Source organism: Pan troglodytes, chromosome 10 (genome assembly GCF_028858775.2).
Source record: "Pan troglodytes isolate AG18354 chromosome 10, NHGRI_mPanTro3-v2.0_pri, whole genome shotgun sequence".
Classification (NCBI taxonomy): domain Eukaryota; kingdom Metazoa; phylum Chordata; class Mammalia; order Primates; family Hominidae; genus Pan; species Pan troglodytes.
In genome coordinates, this window is record NC_072408.2 from 11,710,191 (window position 1) to 11,736,418 (window position 26,228).

At 37.0% G+C, this 26,228-nt stretch overlaps 2 protein-coding genes across 8 annotated transcripts in view; one reads left to right on the top strand and one right to left on the bottom strand.

The window, feature by feature from the left end:
* The window catches only part of FERRY3 (FERRY endosomal RAB5 effector complex subunit 3), a 60,117-nt gene extending 56,657 nt beyond the window's left edge, over positions 1 to 3,460 (bottom strand). For 2 of the 5 annotated variants that reach the window (XM_063784767.1, XM_063784766.1), the window contains exons 1-2: positions 3,129 to 3,431; positions 744 to 938 (exon numbers count right to left, since the gene is read on the bottom strand). In XM_063784767.1, coding sequence (XP_063640837.1) covers positions 744 to 921 — 178 coding nt within the window. In that variant the 5' untranslated portion in view covers positions 922 to 938; positions 3,129 to 3,431. 5 annotated transcript variants of the gene reach the window in all.
* On the top strand, positions 3,453 to 24,769 carry RAD51AP1 (RAD51 associated protein 1). Of its 3 annotated transcripts, XM_063785409.1 has the most exons (11): positions 3,504 to 3,676; positions 6,601 to 6,650; positions 8,470 to 8,611; positions 9,926 to 10,019; positions 10,489 to 10,539; positions 11,016 to 11,125; positions 12,795 to 12,881; positions 13,394 to 13,543; positions 17,685 to 17,849; positions 21,066 to 21,215; positions 23,575 to 24,769. In XM_063785409.1, exons 4-11 carry the CDS (start codon positions 9,973 to 9,975, stop codon positions 23,709 to 23,711), a joined length of 897 nt encoding a protein of 298 aa, XP_063641479.1. In that variant the 5' UTR covers positions 3,504 to 3,676; positions 6,601 to 6,650; positions 8,470 to 8,611; positions 9,926 to 9,972; the 3' UTR covers positions 23,712 to 24,769. The 3 variants fall into 3 exon arrangements, with proteins under 3 accessions (XP_508941.2, XP_001157782.1, XP_063641479.1); XM_001157782.7 differs by lacking the exon at positions 9,926 to 10,019 and having other exon boundaries at positions 3,456 to 3,676; XM_508941.9 differs by lacking the exons at positions 9,926 to 10,019; positions 10,489 to 10,539 and having other exon boundaries at positions 3,453 to 3,676.
* Positions 24,770 to 26,228: the final 1,459 nt, after the last annotated feature.

The window sequence follows — 26,228 nt, forward strand, 5'->3', positions numbered from 1 at the left end:
TGCTACCCTAGTTTCTGAATCAGCAGAAATGGGATGCAGCCCGAGAATTTGCATGTCTAACAAGCTTGCAGGTGATGCTGTTGCTGCTAAATGATTAGAAACCATATTTCAAGAACCACTGCCTTGGGTAAATAATTTAACCTCTTTATGTTCCAGTTTCCTTGTTTGTACAATGTGATTGGGCTATAAAGTTTCTAGGTTCTCTTATAACTCTAACCTGTGATCTAACATATTCTGAATTTTAAATTTTTCCTAGACTGTGAGATAGAGCACAGACCTTTAAAAACGGTTTAATACATATAACTTTATAAAACTAATTTAGGTAAGCAAAGACTATTCAAAAATTAGTACACTTTCTGTTCTATGGCATCTCAGAAATTAATGACCAGATTATTAAAAGGGCAACCAATTTAGCACTATAATTCTATTAGCACAATTAGCGATAGCTAAACTGCCTTATAACTTCACCCAACTAAATTCAGAAGAGCTCCTCTAATTCCCAACTTTGTAGCTAATTTTTCATTATAAAATCTAATTTTTATATTTTGTAAACAACTACCACTTATAGGAAAAAACACTCAATAAAAGAAAGCTCTGGAGAAATGTTTTTATTCTTGGAATCAGTTCCTATGTTATGGCTGTTTCCAAAGCTTCTTAGGTTTATGCTTTCTAATATGAAACTTCTAATGACAGACTATTGAAACTAATAAAGTGGTGATACTTAAAAAAAAATCAGTCCTCACCTTTTTCTATAAAGCACGGTAAACTGTGCAGCAGCATCAGACGTCCATGTAAATGACTGGCATTCTCTTGAACAGGAAATCTGAGTGGCACTCTCAGTTCTAAGCACTGACTTCCTACTTTAAATTTATATACAAATTCTCTCTCTCTATTGCAGAATCTTTCTCTGTTTTTCTTCATATTCTTTGACAGGATTTCTACAGAACTAACAAAAAAGCAGTAGGTTATAAGTCCATAAAGAAATTATGTTTCATTATTGCTGTCCCACTTCTAAGAAAACATTCCACCATTGAAGAGATTTTGTCTACGAGCCAATTATTCTAGTTTTTCCCAAGTGTTTATCCCTGTACTTCCATCTTCATGATGAAAACAAAGTGCTTCTTAAAAAAAAAAAAAGACACTTTGTTTTAAACTTGATTTAAGAAAAAAAATTATGGCCATAAAGTACTTTATATTCCAAGGCAGGGTTCTCAATAATAGGGAAGGACCATTGAGAGAAGAGCAGAGAGAATTCTTAGGGAGAGTTCATGGGTGGGGAAATACAAAGCTTAAGAAACCGTTGGTAAAAAGAAAGTCAAAGAAGCAGATCAGGGACCAAGGAGTGATCCTGGAGAACTTAGAGGTTGTGGTCATGAGATCCGACTGGGGGAAGGGGAGTAAGAAAGTGTTAGAAAGATTTCCATGTGGGAAGAAGATACACAGAAAAGGGAGAGTACAGGACCTCCACTTCCAGCCCACACCCCAAAGGCAAACTAGACACTACTAAGGAAGAAGAAAATCTAGTTAAAGGCAGTAAGAATCAACATCAATTAAAGATTTATTTATTCATCAGCCTTGTAACTGGACTTCCTATGGCTAGGCTTTCTCCCATCAAATCAGTTCTTACATTATTTTCTACACTGAAGTTATAGTAATCTTCCTTTTTAAAAAAGGAATATACTTATCTGATCATGTTGTTCATCCGCTTAAAAACTTTCTATGACATTCCATTGCTCTCAGGATAAAATGTAAACTCCTTATCCCAGTTTACAGCACCCCTGCTTATATTTCCACTCTTCTCTCAGAAACTGCACCTCTCCTTCCTAACACACAAATTCACAAATCTTATTTTCCAGCCATTCTGAACTTCTGTCAACACCAAACTTCTCTTTCCATGCCGAATCTTTTTGAATGCCTTTTCCTTTGCCTAGAGCACTCTTACTGATCTTAATTTCGTTGGATAACAATTGATAATTCTTCAGGTCTCAGTTAAGCCTCTAGGAAGACTTATCCAACTCCCTAAAACTGGATTGGGTCCCGACAGGCTCTCATATTAGCCTGGACTTATTTGAATCATGGCACTTATCACGCTCTATTTCTTACTCTTGGCTAGAAAACAGTCTTCTTGAAGTGGAAGGAATACTGTCTTGTATTCCATATATTAGGCAGGATGTTGCGAATGGCAAGAACTAATAAATAATTGTTGGATTGTATGGCGTTTTTATTTTATGGTGCTCACTGGAAAAATAAAGAACAAAAAATTATTCATACGGTTCTTTAAAAAGATATCACCTGAAATATAAAAAAAACTCAAAGGACTTTTGTACATGTCGTGGGGCGGGGCTAAGTTGAATTATCCAGACTATATTTTCAAATCTGTATGTAGGCTATACACAAAAATCTTCGTCTATTTCACCATAATGCAAAGAGATAGGGTATTTGTTTTATTCAGAAAGAATTAAAATTAAACGTAAAGCAATACAAATTTTTATGTTAGAAAACTACCAAAACTACATAAATGTCTATTCTATGATGTAGAAATTTCATTCCTAAGTATATATCCAAATACACACACACGCATATGTTCGCTAAAGTACACCCAGAAGGATGCTCATATAAGTTTTATTTATAATACCCCAAACTGGAAACAACCAAAATGCGTATTAGTAGGAGAATAGTAAACTTGTTTATTTTATCAGATAAATACTACACAGCAAAAAAGAATCAACCACTGATAAATGCAAAAATATGAATGAATCAGGAATGTTGAAAAAAAAAGAGAAGGCAGACACAAAAGCTCTGGTTCAACATTTAGACTTGTGTTTCAAGAAACTGATAACTTTAGTTCTTTCTCCTCTCGCTCTTTTTTCAGACTAATGGTCTATCCTGAAGCCTTGGTTCAGTTTTAGCAACCGTGAAATCCAGGAAGGTTTCCCATAAGAAAATGGGATGGGAGGAGGTCTGGACCGAACACACACAGCCAACAGAGCGGAGGCTCTGAGGCTCACATTAATCAGGGAAAAGGAAGACAGACGGTCGAGCTGAGAAACTTCAGCCGGGTGAGGGGACTAATCCCTCTGTAACGGTTGTCAGTCTGAAAGGGCATCCTCACTCGGTTCTGGACTCACCTCGTCTAGTTCCGAAGTCCTGGGCAGTCCGCTCACTCGAGCTGTCAGCGCGTCCTGCACGGGGAAACCAGCTGACTTGCCGACATACTTTTTCCACCCCGCGGATCCGCGAACGTAGATTCGCCACATCCTTTTCTATTTCCTGGCATCTTGTAGAAAATTTCTCAGTCCAAGTGCCTCTATGTCCCAACGTGTTTCAATTTAACCATTTGAAAGGTGCAATAAGGTGTATTTCTATTGTTATTCTGTAGTTCAGAGACAGGGCAAATCCGCCGTTGTGACGAAAGTGCAGGGACAAAGCACAAACTCGGCTCTCGTGGACCGGATACGGAAAAGCGGTGCCTTGGGGAGGGCGGGAGCAAATTCGCTTTCCCCACAGCGCGTGCGCCGCCGCAAGCATGGCTGGTGATGATTGGACGACTGGTAACAGGGGGCGGAGGGCTCCGAAGTCTGGTTTTGGGCGGGAATTGAAACCGCCGCTGAAGCCGACAAGAATTTGAGAACTGTAAATACCAAGCCTTGAAAGGGACCATGGTGCGGCCTGTGAGGTGGGTAGTTCCTGACATTCGTCGGGGGTGGGAAGAAAACTAAGGGAAAAGACATGAGACTAAGGGGAAAGGATCGAGTAAGACCGGAGGGCAGCGATGGTGGGGTTAGGATGGACGGTTATCAAGAACCCAGTCTCCAGTGAGAGCCACCCGTTGCTCAGAAGTATCCTAGCATCGTAGCTTTTTCCTTCTCTTTGCCTCCCTTCACAACCGTCGCCGTTTCTTTCACCAAGACCTTGTTAGCGTTTGAACAGCGCTTTACATTTCACCGAGCGCCCAATTATGTGTTATTTTATTTGTTCATCACTGTAGTTATTTGATATAGAAAGAGTAAGCATTCCTGTTGTATTGATTTAACATTTCTACGTATAGAGGGTAAGTTATCTGAGTCATACAGCCCAGTAAGTGGCAGGGCAATACTCAAACCTAAGTCATCTCACTCCAGATCCTCTGTGCTTTCCATCGTGGTATTAGAAACGATTCTTCTATTTACACAGTTGAGTGCCATGGAAGCCTATAGTTATCCATTCATTTAGTAAAGTTATTGAATATATTCACTTCTTTAATGTACGAGGTGCTGGAGGTTACATTCTAGTGGGAGGTGAGGTTAGGGGGCCGAAAATAAGCCTCGAAATATGAGAGTGCGAAAGAGGAAAGCACTACTTTAAATATAGTAGTTAATATGTGACTCTGAGGCGATAATACATGCACTGAGTCATGGATCAGGGTAGAGGGAATAGGAACCAAGGCCCCATCCTTGACCATATTTTAGAGACAGTCTAAAGCTGTAGGATTAACAAGCAGTGGGGAGAATCGTAGGGGGATTAGGCCAGAGAAATAGGCAGGTGCCAGAACAGATAGGGTCTTGTAAGTCTTAGAAAGGAGTTTAGGTTTTATTTTAAGTCAATGGGAAGTCAGTGGAGGGTTTTAAGTAGGGGAGAGATATCTAAGTTTGCTTTTATAAAGGTCACTGGCTGTTGGTGGAGAATAAATGATGGATAGGGTGACCAGAACGGGAGCAGGAAAATCAGGTATTATATCACTGGAGAGCGGTTTGGGATAGGGTATTATTAGTGGGCATGGAATGGAACAGATGAATTTGGGATGTATTTCGGAGGCACTGTGGACAGAACTTGCTGATGAAGTAGATGTACAGGTAAGGGAAAGAAAGAATCAGAGATGACTCCACAATAGTTTTGGTCTGAGCTACAGGATGGATGATCTTTGTATTAAGATAGGGAAGACTAGGAAAAGGAAGGTTAGGAGGTGTGAGGGATCAAGATTTCTGTTTCGAACATGCTGAATTTGAAATGGGTTTTAAGCATCCAGGCAGTGGAGTCATAATCCCTTTGTAAAGAACAGCAGTTGTTAAAGTATGGTCTGCAGACCTCTGGGGGTCCCTGGAAACTTCTCTAGAGGTCTATGAGGTCAAAACTCTTTTCATAACAATACTAAGATATGATTTGCCTTTTTCGCTGCTTTGTCATTTGCACTGCAGTGACGATAAAACTGCTGGCACCTCAGAACAATTAAGGCAGTGGCACTAAATTGTACTACTAGTCTTTGCAATGTTTACTGCCATACTCTTAAAAGTAAAAAAAAAAAAATCATTTCAGTTAAGAATATGCTTGATGAAGTAGTGGAAATTATTATATTCATCATAGCTTAACCCTTAAGTATACTAATTAAAAATAGGCTATTGATTTTATTTTACTATTATTCAAGTTCAGAATTTATAAAGGGGTTTTCACATTTTATTCAGCTCTAACTTCTTTAACTCTGAAGAGTAAGAGAGTAATATGAGTGCACTTTTTAATATTTTGCGTGAGGAAACAGGAAGTACACATAAAGCACTTTTGTATACTCATGCGTGATAGTTATCTCAAGGAAAAGCACTTGTGAGATTGTCTGAGTTGTGAGCTGAGCTTACCTCTTTTTCATAGAACATTCTTTTTACTTGAAAGAACAACCAGCTGACAAATTAGGTTATTCACATTTAGCTATTTGGCAAAAATATAGAAATAAAAACTAGAAAAACATTTTATTTAGTGCCTAGAGGAGGGAGGAAAAAATTATTTTTTTCACTTTGAATATCATTTTCTTCTAATGCCCTCTGAAGTAGTACAAGTTGAGCATCCCAAATTTGAAATGCTCCAAAATTTGAAACTTTTGCAGTACCTACATGGCACTCAAAGGAAATGTTCATTGGAGCACTTCAGATTTTAGATTTTCAGATTTGGGATGCTCAGCTGGTAAGTATATAATGCAGATATTCCAAAATCTGAAAAAATCCAAAATTCAAAACATTTCTGGTTCCAAGCATTTCAGATAAGGGATACTCATCTCAGGTGGTAGGAACAAGGTCACTCACCATTTTTAAGTGTCCGTTGCATAAAAATGTTATTTGGTATTGTGGAGAGATTGAAAAGAAAGTAGCTTTTAGTGTCAAGAAATTTATAATCTAGTAAGGAAGATAGAATGCACACACAAAACAGAAGAACACGTACAACGGGAACTTACAAATGCCCAACAGCAATTAAACAGTATGGCAATTATAAATGTTAATTATGTAGATTATTCTTTGTAAGTTACCTGAATTTTTTTCCTTTATCATATAATTGAAAAGCCAACAATACCCAGGTATATCAGGTATAGTTGTAACTATTTTAGCTAATGATAAATCCCTGTGGTAAAATGCAAATCATGTTTTAGAGTTAAATATTCTTACTTGAACCCAAACACATTTTCATTTATTGAAACACATTTCATTTAACACATTTTTATTTATGTCGTTTATTTATTCATTATTTATTATTAATAAATGAATAATATTAAATAAATAAATAATATTCATTAATAGCCTTAAGTAATAGTGGTGAGAAATTGACATTTGTGTTAATGAAAAAATTCTGTTTTGGTCATAGACATAAGAAACCAGTCAATTACTCACAGTTTGACCACTCTGACAGTGATGGTAAGTAAAGCTTCTTATTTTTGTTCTAAAGATTTGGAAACTCATTTCCTCGGAATTTATATGACATATATAGCTCAAACACTGACTAAATTGCCCAAATGCATATGAGGTAGGTCTGGAAAGATAGTTTTCTAATCATTTGGGATAATTATGCTGATAATTATACTGATAAAAATTATGTTAGTAGGTGATAAATGAACAGGCCAGGTGAAAAGTCTCTTTAGATCTAAACTACTCTAAGTCCATAGTTGTCACATAGAGGTTGGTCTCCTATTCCATCCCTGAAGAAGGAAAACACTGTCTTTTTGAGATACAAAGATGTTACAGCATAGTATATAAAATCCCTATTAATTGTACTATAAAACAAGACCTTGAAGAAAGGTTAGGCTTATGTTATGCCTTTTAAGCATTAGTCATACGTTTACTTGACTCTGCTATGATTGAAAAGTTTGAGGAACATTGCATTAGATTATGTTATACGTTGAAGTGGATTTAATATTTCTTTCTTAGACCACTAGAGTTTTCTGTAAGTCAAATATTTAGTAAGTCTTCGGTTTGAAGGAATCTGTTTTTGCCTTGAGCACAGCCTTAACTGTATCTACCACTTGGGAAAAAGAGTGTAGAGTATAACATCTAGCTTTTTTTTTTTTTTTGTCATCAGTCTGTCATCAGATACTTATAAATTGCCAGGTGTGTAGTGGTAGGTGGGGGGAGTCCTAAGTTATCTTATTTTTACATGGGGAAGCATATAAGAGACAACAAGTATTAGTGCTTGCTGAGTATGTGATGAAGACTGCATAGACCCTGAAAGCATGCATATATGTGTTGTATACATGTGGAAAAGCCACAGCAGTAGTTTTACGTTGACAGTCAAGAGTAGAACTACAACAGTTCAGAGGATTGGTAAGACAGAAAAACCTGTAAGAAACAGTAATGGACTGGAAAAGAACATCCTTTTGCAAGAAAATAAGAAGTTACTTTGGTAGGATCTTAGGAAGATCATTGTGGTAATGGAAAGAGAAAATACTACTATTGTAAAAATCCTCAAGTAGGAGCTACTTTCTCTTCCCCCCATAATGCTTCTTATTTCCTCTAGCATGGTTGATGTACTAGGGCTTTTTTTTCTCTGTTTTTTGAGACGGAGTCTCACTCTTGCGCCTAGGCTAGAGTGCAACAGCGCGATCTTGGCTCACTGCAACCTCTGCCTCCCAGGTTCAAGCGATTCTCCCACCTCACCTCCTGAGTAGCTGGGATTACAGGTGTCCGCCACCATGCCTGGCTAATTTTTATATTTTTTAGTAGAGACAGGGTTTCACCACGTTGGCCAGGCTGGTCTTGAACTCGTCACTTCAGGTGATCTGCCCGCCTTGGCCTCCCAAAGTGCTGGGATTACAAGTGTGAGCCACTGTGCCTGGCCCAAGTAATGGGCTTTGAAAAAAGATATTTGGCTACATTGTGAAGTTCCCATAAAAATAATTTATTTCCACTTTTCAATGTGATTAAATTCTACCAATTTTTCTAATAGTTTTACAGGTTTTTAATCATTTTTTCTTTGACACTTATATGCTGTCTTAATTGCTTTTGCAGTTTTTAGTGAATTGGTTTTTGACAGACTGATATTTTTAAATATAAAGGGCACAAAAACAAAAGTCGAAATAGATAAATGAGAATAAAGATAAACAAAATACTAACAATGATTTTTAAATTGTGGAAATTAAACAATTTGCCTAGCCTATAAAAACTTGAACACACATTGTAATGATTTTCATTTATGAAGAAAATAATATTTTTCTTTTGGTTTTAATTCACACATGAATAGATGATTTTGTTTCTGCAACTGTACCTTTAAACAAGAAATCCAGAACAGCACCAAAGGAGTTAAAACAAGATAAACCAAAACCTAACTTGAACAATCTCCGGAAAGAAGAAATCCCAGTACAAGAGAAAACCCCTAAAAAAAGGTGAGAGGTAAGACATGCAGTAAATATATGACATTAGATGTGTTCATTTTAAAGAGACACAGATTCGAACGCTTGGTTTAAATTAGAACTTGAGCAGAGTCATAGGTCTTATTTTCCTAGGTGCAGTCAGAAAACAGGACGTACTATTTTTTTCCGACTTTCTGACTTAAAGAAATTCACAAACATACAAGGAAGTATCATTAAATATTAAGACAATAATGATTGTAGAATTCAGAAGTTATGACTGGTTTTGACAGGACCCAGCACTTATCTCTGAATTCCTCAAATCATACGAGACTACTTTGTTAAAAATGACATTAGATGACTTAAGATGATTAAGACACAAGATGACTTAATATGAGGACAGTTTTTAAAATATAAAACCATGTATTTTCTTGCAGAAAAAGATGTCTTCTCCCCATGTTGTTAAGATTTATCCAGCAGTGAGAAGTTCCCATAGTTTCTAGACTAACCATGGAATTCCATTAGGTAGTATCAAGAGGCAGAAAGGAGTGAAGGAAGTCCTTAGAGACCCAAAACTTGCAGTATGGAGAAGAGATGGGCGGAAGGGGAATATTAACAAATGGAACATGGCATATATAATGTTTTACTGCCACAAGTTTCCCTATGAAAAGTGAGTTAGCCTGGAGAAACTTACCTCATGTCATGCTCTTTTTTGCTTTTCTTTTTTTTGGTTTTTGTTTGTGAGTTTCTTGTATTACATTTTAAATATATAGAAAAAGGAACCCACACGTGGGAGAAAATATTTGTAAATCAGATAACTGATAAGGGACTATATCCAGAGTATACACAGAACTCGTAAAACTCAACAGTAAAAAGACTAACAACACAATTTAAAATGTGCAAAAGATTTCAATAGACTTTCTCCAGAGAAGATACACAAATAACCAATAAACACATGAAAAGATGCTCAATATCATTAGCTGTGAGGGCAATGCAAATCAAAATCAGAATGAGATAATACTTCACACCCACTAGATGACTTAATACAAAAGACAAGGAATGTGGAGAAATTTGAACCCTCATATATTGCTGGTGGGAAAGTAAAATGGTGCAGCTAAATTGGAAAATGGTTTAGCAGTTCCTCAAAATGTTAAACAGAGTTATTACATGACCCAGCCTATGTATGTATCCAAGAGGAATGAAAACATATGCCCACACAAAAACCCATACATGAATGTTCACAGCAACATTATTCATAATAGCTAAAAAAAAATGGAGGCAATCTAAATGTCTATCTGCTAATGAATGGATAAGTAAAATGTGGTTTCCACAAAATGGAATATTTTTCAGCCATAGAAAGAAATGACAACTGATAACTGATATATACTGCAATATGGATGAACCTTGGAAACATCATTCTGAGTGAAAGAAGCCAGATATACAGGTCACATATTACATGATTTCATTTGCATGAAATGTCCAGAATAGGCAAATCCATAGAAACGGAAAGCAGATTAATGGTTGCTAGGAGGGGAGAGGGGTAAACAGGAAGTGGATGCTAATGGGTATGGGGTTTCTTTTTGGGGTAATAAAGATGTTCTGAAATTAGGTAGTGATGGTAGTTTTACAGCTCTGTGAATGTACTAAAAACTGCTGAATTGTTTACTTTGAAAGGTAAACTTTATGATGTGTGAATTATATCTTAAGAAAACTGTTATTCTAAAAAAATAAATTCTTTAAGGTACATCTCAGTGCTTCTTCCTTTATGTAACTTTTCCTTATCTGTCTTTGATGTTTTTTTCCTCTTATACTCCATAGCACTTTTGACCAGCTTGAATAGGACTTTATAATCTGCCTTTTATAGGATAATTATTAGCATGTCTTATTTCCCCACCCTCCTCCTTTAATTGCAGACTCCCTGAAGGTACTTTTAGTATTCCAGCTAGTGCAGTGCCTTGTACAAAGTAAGTGCTTGGTAAAATATTTGTTAAAGTCTGGATTGGGAGGAAGAGATGTAAAAAAATGATAATAATTTTAATTTAATGTAAGAGCTATAATATCTGCTAAAGGGGAGTGGGTGAGGTCAAGGAAGAGTTTTAAGTGGAAGTGATGTTTGAACCAAGTCTGTTTTGGGTTGAGTAGGGTGTTTCCCAACTGGACACAGCTGGTAGTAAGGTGACACATTACAATGAAAGGGAACAGTCATTGCAAAGAGGCACATGGTCCTCCTATTTCAAACCTCTTATTCTGTATGTAACATGATACTGTGACATTTTAGGAGTCTTATCTTATCATCAAAGGTCTATTAATGATGATTGTTTAAAAACATTTTTGCGAAGTTAGCAACTCTTGAATAGTAATTTGGAGAAATCTCAAACTTTGCTCTTTAGTTGAGATTGATATTTTGAAGAACTCATTATTACTTGTGTATCTATTTTAGGATGGCTTTAGATGACAAGCTCTACCAGAGAGACTTAGAAGTTGCACTAGCTTTATCAGTGAAGGAACTTCCAACAGTCACCACTAATGTGCAGAACTCTCAAGATAAAAGTAACTTTATTTTCTGTATATTTAGCTTTAAAACCTTCTTAATGCTTTTGTAATTATTTGTTTGGGTGGGCCTTCACAGAGGAAAGAGGTAAAATGTGAATACTTTGCACTATAAATAGACCCATTTGCAGAGAATACGATTGGATTTAGTTCTTAATTCAGCTGCCTAAATCTCATACAAACAGACATACATCTCTGCTTAACACCCAGAATAAGCTTGAGGGCATGGACTGTGAGCCTCAGTGTTCGAATTATATGTTGTTGTACAGTGAACATTTAATTTCTTCATCAAATGATTTGATCTGTACAGTCCTAACAATCCATCTCCATTTTTTCCAGATCAGTTGAACATACCCTAATTATGGTAATTTTTATTACTTACAAAGGTCAAAGGTATTAATTTGGTTAGCAAGCTCAGTAGACTTAAGAGAATGGCTTTTGGATTTCTCTGTTGATTTTCTCCTTTGATTTTTCTGGCAATATATTAATATTCTAGAGAGGCAGAAATCATTATTCCTGAAAAAGATACTCTGCTGCTAAAATGCTTTTTGGCTTAAAGTTTTTATGTTGGGGGATATTTTAGCTTATTATCTTATTTAGGGGTATACGTGGAGCTTTTTTCTTTGTTTCTTAAATCAGTACTGCCTCCTTATTTATTTATTTGAGACAGGGTCTCGCTCTGTCATCCAGGCAGGAATACAGTGGCATGATCATGGCTCAATACAACCTTGACCTCCTAGGCTCAAGCAGTCCTCCTGCCTCAGCCTCCTGAGTAGCCGGGACTACAGGCATGTGCCGCCATGCCTGGCTAATTTTTTATTTTGTAGAGAGGGGTCTCACTATGTTGCCCATGCTGGCCTCAAACTCCCAGCCTCAAGCAATCCTCCTGCCTCAGCCTCCCAAAGTGCTGGGATTACAGGCGAGAGCCACCTTATCCGGCTGCCTCCTCTTTAAAAAGAAATGAAAGTTTGATTAGGAAGACTTTTAGTAACCAAGAATCAAAGAAACATCAAAAGAGAATTATCATGAATTACATTTAAAATGGAGGCACTGAAATTCATCTCTCTCTTTTAAGACATTGTAGAATGTATAAGGGGAGTTCCTTAGAAGTATTAATATTATACCACTTCTTATTAAATAATGCACCTTATAGCATTGGAATTTAATAGTACCAATTATTATGTCTTAAAGTCCTCTTAGAATGCTTTGGATCATTTTAAGGTTATTATAACGATTGGAGAGTTCTTAACGTTAGTAAAAGCATGGATTTGCCTACACAGAATTGATAGTTTATTGACCATTTCCTGCACATTGGGCACAATAATAAGCAATTCCTATGTAAGATCCACATTTGGTCTTCTGTAATACCACTGGGTAAGACACTATTTTTATCTCCACATTATAGATGAGGAAATTCAGTCTTAGGATAAGCAACTTGCCCATGGTCATATAGCCAGTTTACATGGTAGAGCCTGAATTTAAACATGTTAGATTTCAGAGCCCAGACTTCTAACCATATGTTAACCTCTCTGAATAAAATTATTGTGCTAGTTTGAGTTTGGGATCATTTATTTATATCTAAATGCTATTACATTTTAGTACTAATTTTCCTATTTCTAGACATTGATTAAGATATATCTGAATTTTCTTTCTTATTCCTTATATTTAGGCATTGAAAAACATGGCAGTAGTAAAATAGAAACAATGAATAAGTCTCCTCATATCTCTAATTGCAGTGTAGCCAGTGATTATTTAGGTAAGTTTTTTATATTAATAATTTTTCTCATCAACAATGCTGTTTTTCTGACTTTTGTTTAAATTGCTGAGATTGTGGCTAGAAGCAAGTTCTTTAAATTTGTCAAGACTCTCTTGATGTCATGGCCTTTATTTCTTTGTGTTTTAGTCTCATTCTGTCGTACTGCAGACACACATTCTTCCCTGAAGGGTCATAACTACCCGTGGCTTCTAGTTGGAGCAACTGACCTTTGAAGAAAGGGGCTGCATATTCCCAATTCTAGTTTGAAAATTTTGGGGGAAAGATGATCTCTGTTTGGGTCTTGGATTTATCCCTAAAACTAGAGGTGTTCCCAGGGCACTGATGTACCATGGTTGACCCAGATTGGGCTAATAAATAGTCTATTACTGGAAGCATGGGAGGGATGAACCTGGGCAAATAAAAACAATAGCTGTAATAGAGTCTGCTCTGCAGTTCTTGAAATATCAGCTGTCACAGAAAGTTTTCCATTGATTTTTATGCCTCTCCTGAAGATTTGGATAAGATTACTGTGGAAGATGATGTTGGTCGTGTTCAAGGGAAAAGAAAAGCAGCATCTAAAGCTGCAGTACAGCAGAGGAAGATTCTTCTGGAAGGCAGTGATGGTGATAGTGCTAATGACACTGAACCAGACTTTGCACCTGGTAGGTTTTATCCTACTTCGAAATTAATTCTATGGGAATTCAGTCAAAAAAGTTCTTGGAAGCCATTAATTGTGCAAAGCACTGTGTTAAACCTTTGGGGTGTGCAAACTTCAAGGACACACAGAACAGTTCAATTCAGTGATAGAATTTGGGGAAAAAGTTTTTTCTACGAGTTAACCTTTAAGCTATGCCTTGAAAAATGAGTAGCGTTTCAACAAACTAAAGGTGTAAAGTAGCATTTCTGACTAATAGAAAGGCATTACCTGTGGAATAGACAAATGCTCTATTTGTCTCTAACTGAGGCTTGCTGGGATGAACATGAAAGAGGCTCGAGAGGGAGGCTGGTACTAATCAGGGAGGGTCTCAGACCCACTGGAAGAAGTGTAGGCTTTTTTTTCCTGGAGGTAGTAGAAATCCATGAATTATTCTGAGGCAGAAGTGATATGAAATCTATATTTTATTATGATGGTTTTTAGAGTCATTTAGAAATTGGGCAAATGGAAAGTGTAGTGACCTTGACAGAACATTATAACATATTAATTAAAAATTTAAATTCATAAATGGAGGCCAAATCAAGATACCATATTTTAGATTTTGATATACTGTCAACAAACAATAACAGATTTGCTCATCGTCACTTATTCGACTAATACTTGAATGCTTTTTATGTGCATTATATTCTAGATACTAGGGATACAATAGTGAAAAAAACAAACAGCTCCTGTCCTTGTGGAACAAAGGAAATACATGAAAAAAGACTGTTTTGCATTTATTTTACTTTGGGAGGGCCTGGGAGACAGGAAAATGCAAAGACACTCTTTGAGCGCCAATGTGATGCTCAAAGGAAATACTCATTTGAGCATTTTGGATTTCTGGAGTGGGAATGCCCAACTGGGTATAATGCAGATGTTCCAAAACCCAGAGAAAATCTGAACCCCGAAACACGTCTGGTCCCAAGCACCTCAGATAAGGGATACTCAGCCTATACTATATGATCTAGCAATCCACTTCTGAGTATGTATCCAAAACGATTGAAAGCAGGATCTCAGGGAGATATCTGCATACCCGTGTTCATAGCAGCATTATTCATAATAGCCAAGAAGTGGAAGCAGCCCCAAAGTGACATTTCAGTTTTCCCCCTGCATTCGCTTGTCCTGGATGAGAATAGAAAGGACCATGTGTGACCTTCATTAGGGAAAGAAAAGAGAAAATTGCAGAGAAGATAAGTCTTTTCTCTAACAGTTCCCAAAATCTGTAACTGAAGTGTTTGGGCCTTCCAGATTTTCCTCTATGGGATGCGAATGACTTGGAATTTTGGGAACTCCAACTCCCCATCTCTAATTTTATTTAAATTGCTTTCTCAGTTGACTGACGAAGATTAGTTTGACCCCATTTCTGAACAAGCTTGTTAAACAGAAATGTAGCCAGCTCCTACTGTTTATCCTCTTGAGCCAAGAAGAGAATCCTTCAGACTTCTAAGTTACTGAACACATGCAGTATCAGAACTATTGGATACACAGAAAGTTTTGTTGTAGATGATATATTCGGAAAGTTTGGAGAAACTTCCTCTACCCCTTGCCTTCTTTGAGCGGAGAGCTTCTTAGGATTGCTTGAATTTGTAGGCGGCATTTCTAACAGCCCTCATGGGACCTGCTGGCCTTTCTTGGCTAATTCTCTATAGCACAGGAACCATTCTGTGAACATGTGAGTTGATTAGTTTTAAAATTGTGTGTGGGAACAATGATAGAATAAGGACATTGCAATTTGAAGATCATAATGACATTGTTTTTTGTTTTTGTTTTGTTTTGTTTTTTGAGGTGGAATCTCGCTCTGTCGCCCAGGCGGGAGTGTAGTGGCACGATCTTGGCTGACCGTGGCCTCCGCCTCACAGGTTCAAGCAATTCTCGTGTCTCAGCCTCCCAAGTAGCTGGGACTACAGGCATGCGCCACCATGCCTAACTAATTTCTGTATTTTTAGTAGAGATGGAGTTTCAGCAGGTTGGCCAGGGTGGTCTTGAACTCCTGACCTCATGTGATCCACCTGCTTTGGCCTACCAAAGTGTTGGGATTACAGAGGTGAACCACTGCGCCCAGCCCATAAATGACATTGTTGATTTAGGTAAAGGTCATCAATGGAAGGTTGATAAGGATCTTTACAATGATGAATTCAGGCTGGCATCACCTGAACCACCTAAGAGAGGGACAACCACACATTATATGATTTCTGATGTGATGTAATATGAAGTACAGAGAATATACTTATGAAGTATATTCTTGCCGTCCTTCCTCCCCCCGCCACCAAAAAAAGTGAGCCTGAATCCACTCAAGCCTTGAGAGCAGAATTCCAGCTCACATAAAATGCAAGAATATGGCCGGGCACAGTGGCTCACACCTGTAATCCCAGCACTTTGGGAGGCTGAAGTGGGCGGATCAGTTGAAGTCAGGAGTTCGAGACCAGCCTGGCCAACATGGTGAAACCCCTTCTCTACTAAAATACAAAAATTAGCTGGGCGTGGTGTTGTGTGCCTGTAATCCCAGCTACTCAGGAGGCTGAAGCAGGAGAATTGCTTGAACCTGGGAAACAGAGGTTGCAGTGAGCCAAGATTGTGCCACTGCACTCCAGCCTGGGCGACAGAGTGAGGCTCCATCTCAAAAAAAAAAAAAAAAAAAAAAAGCAAGATTAAGTTAAATGACACCGTGAGCTAGAAAACAGACAAATCCAGAATTTAGGACATTCTACAGGACAATTGACTCAACTGCTTCAGCAAGTCAGACACAAGGGAGGACAGGGAGAAGATACTGCTCTATATTAAAAGAGATTAATGTAGACTGAATAGAAGATGATACCAAGAAACTGGTGTTGGTATTGCTAGATGTAATAGTGGCATTGTTGTATGAGAAAATGCTCATGTTTTTAGAGATACATTCTGAAGTATGTAGGAATGTAATGATGTGATGCCTTGATTTTATTTTAATATACTACAAAAGGGAATAGAAGAAGAAGAGCGAGATAGATGAAACAAATGGAGCAAAATGTTGATAATTGTTGAATCTGAGTGGTGGTTTATTACTGTCTACTGTGGTATAGGTTTGAAAATCTTATGATTTTATTTACATATAATATTTCTTATAGGTAGGTAGATATTAGTATGTGGGGACAGTAGTGGTTATCTCTGAGTGGTGAGATTACAGAGTAGATTTTCTTTAATAAAGTTTTGTATGGTCTGTATTTTCTACAATAAGCACGTATTGTTTATTTTTCATTTCATTTGTACATTTTTTGATTTAAGCATTTTCTGCAATAAGCATGTCCATAATATCAAAAATGTAAAAAAGTTTTATATTAATATAGGACTAACCCTATTTACACTTAGTTTTCAGAGTTTATCTACAAGGCATGGTTTTCTGATCCTAACCCCCTCAAAAAATAGAAAGATCATTGCTTAACTATCAGGTTAGGACATGCTTTTTTCCAGAGCAGCTGTAGCACTTTCAAAGTTAGATCACTGGCTTATATTTTCGCACGAAGTGCAGAAAAGCACTTTTGAGAAATAAAGGTTTGTCCCAAATGAAATCAGCTCTAGGATTATCTGCTAAGATTGTTGGGTATGGTTATCTCAATTCTCATTTGGTCTGTTCCAGAATGTTGAAGTTTATGTGATTAAGGGAAGGCTCACTATTGCCATAAATGTCACTGTTTTGAAAGACTAGCTATTGTCATACCCTACCATTCTTTTCAAAAGTCACTGAGTTAAAATGGTAAAATCTGAAGTAAAGATTACTGATGGGAAATTTATAGTGATAGTGGTAATAGCAAACAATTTTATTTTGCTCAGTGTATGCCAGATGTTATTCTAAATGCATTATATATATATTAACTCATTTAATCCACGCAACGACCCTTTGATGGAGGTTTACGGTTATCCCCATTTTCTAGGTGAGGAAACTGAGGCTCAGTGAAGTTAGTGACCTGTCTGAGGATGCAAACCCAGGCACCCACAATGTCAACCACTGCAGTGTTCTGCTACTGGAAACAGTGCAGCACAAAGGTGCATAAGAATCTGAAAGCTGTGGATAAAGTTAAGGCAACAGAATCCTCACTTTTTAGAGCAAAGATGAACTATATAATCTTCTGTTTTAGGTGAAGATTCTGAGGATGATTCTGATTTTTGTGAGAGTGAGGATAATGACGAAGACTTCTCTATGAGAAAAAGTAAAGTTAAAGAAATTAAAAAGAAAGAAGTGAAGGTAAAATCCCCAGTAGAAAAGAAAGAGAAGAAATCTAAATCCAAATGTAATGCTTTGGGTAAGCTTGGTCCAAAACACTTAATTTTATAAAGGAAATGTATGTGGTTTGTTTGCCGTATTTTTCTTATTTTTGCCTTTGTTCTCTTTAACATTTTCCTAACGTCCATTTCTCGTTAAAATATGTAAAAGGAAGGCGGGGTGGGGAAGGGAGAAAAGCGGACAAGAATGCTGACTCCACTACGTATGCTAGCACTTACTGTATATGACCTCACTTTGGTACTCATGGCTGCCCTCTGTGGTTAGCTGTTGTCACCTGCATTCTACAGTGAAAAACTGAGTGTCAGAGAGGTTAAATAATTTGTTGGAAATCTTACATCTAATAGGTGAAGGGCTAGAATTTGAACCCATGTTTGTCCATTCAGAGTCTAAGCTGTATCTTGGACCATATTTTCTCCAGGCAAAACAAGGAAGTTTGCATAATTCTAATTTTTTGCTTTTGTGCTTTACTTAGTCTGATTTGAGAGCTCTTTTGCCACATGTTTAGGGCCCTTTTTTTTTTTATTTCCCCAAAACAAATTCCATTAGAAACTACTTTTATGATAAAACGTTTAAAATTTATGGTGACTCGAACATGGAATACCTGTTTCTTGTGTAAAAGAAGTTAGGATATGTTTGAGTTCATAGTATATGATAGGTTATTGCAAAATATAACTGTCATTAACTGAGTTTGTTTTATTTCTTGATAATCATTTTTATGTCTTGGTTTATTTAATATATATGCTATTGATATTAAAAGTTCCATTATTTAGTCTTTCCATTTATTCATAGGAGCTGCTGTCACCTTCAGTAGCCTGTTGCTGAGTACTTCCTAAGAATTAAATGAGAATTAAGTACTGATTGAGTTATATTCTTCTCTCTCCTGTATTTTGAATTAATGAGGTTTTTTAATTAGAGTGTTTTTTTTTTTAATTGATGACTTCATCTGGGTTCCAGAAATTCTGAGTATTAAAAGTCGAAAGTGGTTCTCACTGGGCTAAAATCAAGCAGTCAGCCCAACTGTGGTCCTTTGCGGAGGCTCTAGGAGACAAACCACGTTCTTGCCTTTTCTAGCTCCTTGAGGGTGCATTTCTTGGCTTGTGGCCCCTTCCACCTTCAGAGAGCAATGGCAGGGACTTTCTCACATCATGTTACTCGACTCTGACTTTCTTCCTGCTCACGTTTACTTATAAGGACCCTGTGATTACATTGGGCCCCTCCAGATAATTCAGTGTAATTTCCCCATCTAAGATTCTTAATTACATCTGCAAAGTCCCTTTGCCATGTAAGGTAACATATTCACATGTTCTGGCAATGACGATGTAGACATCTGAGGAGCCAGTATTCTGCCTACTACAAGCTATAATAGGAAAAAGTTATTAACACCATGAATATATTTTGTATTTTCTTTAGATGTTTGTTTATGCTTCTTCACCGAGACACACTAATAACTAAAAATAAAACTTCAGTTCCCAAGTTGGAGTTTACCATTTAAAATCTTTTCTCTATCCCTTGGAGCAAGTTGCTTCACAACTGAGATTTAATATATAATATTAGAAATGAAATTTAACCATTAAGTGATAGGACTAGGAATTAGGAAAAATGGATTATATTTTTAGTCCTACTAGTAATGTATTGGGTAAACTTTGAGAATTGTGTCTAGCACATGTTATAATTTTCCCTTGATAGAAAAAATGTTGAGAGCTATGCTGTCCAATATGGTAACCTCTAGCCATGTGTGGCTATATTACATTTGAATTAATTAAAATTAAGTAAAATTTAAAAATCAGTTCCTCAGTTTTGCAAGCCACATTTCAAGTGCACAGTAACTGTATATGGCTAGCGGCTACCATATTGGGCAGCGCAAAACACAAAACATTTCTATAATCACAGAAAGTTCCATCAGACAGTGCTGATCTAGAGGATGCAGATGTTAACATTAGAAAGAGTATACGGTGAAAATGTTCATGTTTATATGTGTTGAAATACCCCTAGGTATCTCAAAACAAGCACTATCTGAAAGTGAACTTAATGCCACCTCTCCTCCCTCCCCACCACCAAAAAAATAAATAAATAGAACCAAAACATACTTCCAAGCTTGTGTTTGTTCTCTAGATAAATGGCACCATCGAACAGTGTGCCCATGACAGGAACTTGGAAGTCATGGATTATTTCTTCATCTCCATTGCTTCCTCCCACCTATTTTTGCCAAAACATATCTAATGTGCTGTTTTCCTTCTATTCTCCACCTTAGCAGGCCCCCATTTCCTCTTACCTGATTACCATAGTAACCTTCTAAGTGGCCTACTTCTCCTACACTACCACCAGAAAGATGTTTTTAAAATACAGATCACTGCTGAGAAAAATATATGCATGATTGTGACTAGCCAGACTCTTGTACATGGTCTGCAAAGCTCTTCATAAGTGATCTACACCCAGTGTCTATCTCTGACATTTCCTACCCTTGAGATTTCTGCTCCAGCCGTATACTGAACCAGTCAGTACTACTGATTCTGGAACTTGGTGCATCCTCCGTCTTTGCACACTGTACTCCCTCTGCCTGGAAAGCTTCTCTCAATTCACCTTTACTCTTCAATCTTGATTTGGTTTAGACCATCCTCACTCACCTCCCTCTAACTTTAAAACACATACCCCCAGATTGCAGTTTCTTTTTCTACTTGGCATACCTCTAGAGTCTGCCATATCCCTTACCACACTGCATTTTACACATCTTTACTTCCCTGTTCTTCCCACTGAAGTCTAGTGACTAAACCTTAAAGTCCTTGGGAGCAGGAGCCATGAATGATACTGTTTCTAACCCTAGAGCCTGACACGTAATCTCACTGACACATACTCACGAGACACTATTGTGTAATGGTTGGTTACAAGGATGGGATTTTGGAGGAAAATCTGGTTTCTAAGCTTAGATGCTTACTAGCTGTCAGACTACAGGCAGATTGCTTAACGTCTCTGTTCCCTTCTCTGAGCGTGGGGATAGTAATATCTGTATTGGAGTTGTTGTAAAGAGTTAGAGGTAATGTGTGTAATATGCCTACCACACTGCCTGGCATATTAATGCTCATAAAAGATGGCTATTCTTAGGCTCTCAATAAATGTTTGTTGATTAATAAGTTTATTTTTTATATGATTATGTAACTTTATAATTTTTACACATATATGCTAGACTTACTTTTTCTTCCTGCATGACAAACATTTTTACGTATATTTTTCAAATAAGTGACTTCGGTGGACTCTGCTCCAGCTGCCGTCAAATCAGAATCTCAGTCCTCGCCAAAAAAGGTTTCTCTGTCTTCAGATACCACTAGGAAACCATTAGAAATACGCAGTCCTTCAGCTGAAAGCAAGAAACCTAAATGGGTCCCACCAGGTATGGCATATTTATCATCAAGGACAGGAGCTTGGGAAATTATCACTGGTAAATTTTTTTCCTAGTTACAAACGTCATGTGTGAGCATTTCCCCATATTACATATTCTTCAAAACCAAAGTTTCTGGTTGCTACATATATTCATTTATTTAACCATTCCTTATTATTGGACATCCAGGTTTATGATTTTTTCAGTGCTATAAGTAAGATTGCAATAAGTGCAAATGTCCTTATTTTAGAAATCTCTGAGCATATTACTGATTATTTTCCTAGGATAAAATTTCGAGTAGGAAAATTACAGTGTTAAAGGGTGTAAACATTTGAGATTCCTGAAGTATGTATTTCTGGCAGCAAATCTTTTGCTCAGGACCTGCTGACCTCCACAGTCTGACTGAAGCCTTGGGATCTATATGTGGCAATTCTAGCATTTAACAAATGCCCTAGCAAACTCAACCTCTTGCTTTTACAAATTTCACTTCTCTTTGTTTTCTTTTGCTCCACAGCCAAGTCTCATGGATCCTTCAAGAATTCTTTGACCTTCACCCTTCTTGACATTACTAAAACCCTAATCCAGGCCCAAATTGTTGCTGCCTTTCCTAACCAGTCCTGTCTTTACTTTCTCTCATCCACCTGCATGAACCGTCCACTTCAGTGAAATTGAAACACTTTTTGTCTCTCAAACATGTTGTATGTATGCCTCTCTCAGGACCTCTCTTAATCCTCCTCTGCCTGGTGTGTCTTTCTTCATGTGTCCCCTCTCCTTGTCTGAGCCCTTCCAATTCTACTCCTCTTTTTCTTTTGAGGGGCCTCTCTTGGTTGGTCCACAGTGCTCACTCCCTGGCTGATTACTATTCATAGATTTAGACGTGAGCTGTGAGGCTGCGTGATTACTTAACTTACAGAGTCTTCATTTCGTCATGTGAAATACTGGGAACAACTGTAATCTTTAAAGTCCATTCTGGTTTACAACTTCTAAGATTTTTAATGAGGACTTAAAAACTTTTTGGAGAAGGAAAGGAGGGAAGATTAATTACTTGATGTCATATCATTCAAAGAGTAACACTTAGTATATTTCTAAAAATAATTAATGCTTCCCCAATGAAGGAAATTTAAAAGAAGTGATATAACTATAGAAATTTAAAAGTAGCATAATCAAAAAGATACAAGGAAACAGTGGAATGATGGATAAAGAGTTAATGTCATCAAGCACAAAGTGCTTATCAAGTCAGCATGTGACAGTCAGGCAACTGATGTAAATGAGTGAATTGGGCCCATGCAGTAGACTTGCGTGGGTAGGAATTTTGTTGGACTCAGGAGCGCGTACCCTTTTGAAGGAAGCAGCTGCTACTCAGCTCCATCATATTGTTTCCATGCAAGATTATGGGCTTGGTATTTCTAGATCTGATTGCTGTTTTCAAGAGAAGCCAGAAATCCAGATTTTAATATGAAATCTGCTAATTTTTGTAAGTTGATCTTTTTTTTTTTTTTTTTTTTGTTAGCACCATGTGAACCAAAACAATACATCTGAGAGCTAGATTTGGCCCTCAGATTGCCAGTTTGTTACCTATCTTATACAACTGGAGAAGACCACCAAGACCCCAAAAGTAAAATTAGCCAGTGGCATAAATATAACAGTGTCCCCAAGAACTATTAATACAACAAGAAAATATGAAGAGTTTCAGTCTCACTGGTAATTAAGGAAGTGTAAATTAAAATAAAATACTATTTTATACCTTTCAAACTAGAAAACAATAAAGCAGTATAGTCTGAGTTATAGGGTAGCAGGTATAATTATTTATTTTAAATTTATAATACTGTTGTGTAGGCGAGCACCTACAGTCACCATCAACTGTGAACATTCATGTGGATAATTTTGAAATAGATGGAAATAATTGCTACATTAGGATAATAGTATAATGAAACTAGTATAAATAAATAACAATATTTGCCATTTTTAAAGGTATTTAATAATTGAAAAATAGACTCTTCAAGGACTACTTGTAAAAATTGCAGGACCTTAAAAATGCATTTGCTTTTTCTATTACTTTAGAAATTATAATTATATGCATTTTTGTATGCCTTTACAACTAGCATTATTTGTTCCCAGCCTTCCTTTTTCAGCTTTCATGGTGAGGTTTTAGTGTCATTACCTTGACTTCTGGGATGTTTGGAAATAGGCAATACTGTATTAATTTCTGCTCTTTAGAACATTCTGTTCTTTTGATCTAGTTTATTGCTTGATAGACCCTGGAAAGCAGAATAATGCTTAACTACCTTTTTTTTTGCTGCTTATTTTATAAATTAATCTTTGTTAAGAGATTTCTGACATCATCAGCATCACATCATATGTTTCCTTTCAGCGGCATCTGGAGGTAGCAGAAGTAGCAGCAGCCCACTGGTGGTAGTGTCTGTGAAGTCTCCCAATCAGAGTCTCCGCCTTGGCTTGTCCAGATTAGCACGAGTTAAACCTTTGCATCCAAATACCACTAGCACCTGAGTGTGGTACCGGAGGAATGTTTGGTTGAGAGAATCACAGCTTTACAAGGGTGTTTATATTTGATTTGTGTTTATATTTGAGGCAGGTATTGTAATATAAAGGAATCCATTACTATGTCCTATAAATGACCTCTAGCCATTTTATGATTATGTTCTCTGTAAAACTCTTCAAGACTTCAATGAGAAGTTTGTTTATAAGAATTATCTTCTCATACCTTTCCTTGTGAAGAGCATATTCTGTTTTTCTGTCAGTTCGACATGAAGTCCACATCACATGCTGTTCTTTTCTAGTTACATGATGTGCCTTTCTAGCTTTGTCTAGTTTATAGCACCTTAACTTTAACTGTTCAGTTTTATCTGGCAGAGGGAAACATTCTTATTTCTTTCAGAAGACATTTCTGAAATCTTATAAGCTACTTAAGCTACATTGTCAGTTTTATCGCAAAGATGTTTTGTATTTTAGCCAAATCTTTTTATAGTACAAACTCAGAATTATTTTACGCACTAAAATGGTTGCAGTTTTATGGCATATGTCTCCGATTTAGATGGTTATTCTCTAGAAAATAGAATTTAAAGACATTTTATGAAATCTTCATTGTCAAAACCTTTAATAAAAGTGGAAATATTTTGAAATGCCCTTTTTCTTGATACCACTCATCCACGTGTTCCTGATTGTCCACATTTCATGATAAAATGAGAGCTCTGCAGAGAATGTTAGCCTTTTTGTTGTAAATATAATCTTCAAGTAGTCACTTTTTGTTAAGTTCTTTAGAAAGTAGTTGTCAAGTACTTAGTCATCCCTATTATGATATGAGATAGTACAGCTTTTCAGGAAGCTTAGATCTGAATTTACTTTGAAAAACAATTGTAATGAATATTTTATATTTACATTGAGAATTTCAACTAGCTTCTGATCAATTTTTAATAAAAAATTTTCAAATCATGTTAGCTGTTAAAAAATGTATAATACTTAACTCAGTTTTTCTTGGTTTATGGAAATATCTATATTAATGTGAAAATAATTAATTTAGAATTGTGATTAAAGTGAGCGTTTGTCTATTGCTGTTGTACACTTCTTTTATCTAACATATATTTTTATAGTGTCATATACCAGCCCCCTAACCTGCCCCACCTGTCCCCTTTTTAAAAACATATTTTTCAGTTACATAGCACTGAGGTACTCTATTTGGTGTAGATCAACAATAAACATAAGAGCCTACTGTATATTAGGTACTGATATAATTGATTAATCATCTGGCACCAGCTCAATAACCTGTTTTTGCCGTGTTCTTTATAGTTTATCAGGGGATTTGAAAATTACCTCAAAGTATGTTAAAACCAGCCTGGCTGAAAGCACTGATACCTTTATGTTGCCAAACCCAGTGTACAATTTTCTCACCTAATCTTATACACCCTATTCATTATACTCTGATGAAAACATTTGATTTCCTTGGCTCATGTGACACATTTCTTTGTCATTTCTTCCCATCTCCATGCCTACTCTTCATTATTTTGCAGCTTTCTGATCTGTTGTGTCACCTTTACCTACTTGTCTTACCAGTTTCATGTTCTATGCAAACTCCAGTGGTCACTTATGTGACAGTGACTGCCAAGTCAGGATCTTTACCCTACACCTTGCTCTTGACAACAGAACCTGTGGATGTCCACTGACAATTTGATGTAGCAGATCAGTTGTTAAATTCAACGTCTCCTCCTACCCCTGACATCTCTCCTGTGTTTTCTGTTAGTAAATGAATGGCACCACCATCACTGCAGGTGCCAAAGGTGTCATCCTGGGATTGAGTCTTCTCTCAACTTTCACATCCAGTCACCAAGTCTTACTCCATTTCCTAAATTTCTCAAAACTACTCTTCCATGTGCTCTCCCTTACTCTGAAACATCATCACTCACTATTTCTAACAGGCATCCTTGCCTTGGTTCTTAACCTACTCGGGCCTACTTCCATTGTTATTGCCACAGAGGGTTTTATAAAATAAAGTCAGCATGAACACCCCTCTGCAGTCCGCACATATACACCTTACCCTGGTCGAGTTCATAGGCTACTTGGTGTCTGACTCCCCCTTTCCTCCTGCTTCAACCTTGTCTCTGCCCACATGCACCTTTGATCCCTGCCCCACTAAACTGGGTGCTGGCACAATGGTACCAAGCTTTTCTATGGCTCTGGCCTTCAGAATAGGACTTGCTTCCTTTACGTAGACAACTACTACCTGTCCTTGAAGACTCAGATTCAACTCAGCTCTTTCGGAAAGCTTCATTTGAATGTCTTTTCTGCCTGGACCAGACTGTGCACCTCCAGGTCAACCTACTGCCACTCAATTACAAATTTCCCTTTTCATGCTTTCTACAATCTGGTGCAGAGTAAGCACTCAAAAAGTGTTCAGCTGATATATGGATTTTACCCAGAACTTTTGCTATGTACTTACTTTTTTTCTTTTTCTTTTTCTGTCTGTCTTTCTTTCTTTCTTTCTTTTTTTTTTTTTGAGATGCAGTCTCGTTC

Bases quoted from the DNA above. Each gene is read 5' to 3' on its own strand.
- RAD51AP1 (XM_001157782.7), top strand. The intron at 11,126-12,794 runs GTAACTTTATTT...CCTTATATTTAG, and splicing joins GCAGAACTCTCAAGATAAAA to GCATTGAAAAACATGGCAGT. The intron at 13,544-17,684 runs GTAGGTTTTATC...CTTCTGTTTTAG, and splicing joins TGAACCAGACTTTGCACCTG to GTGAAGATTCTGAGGATGAT.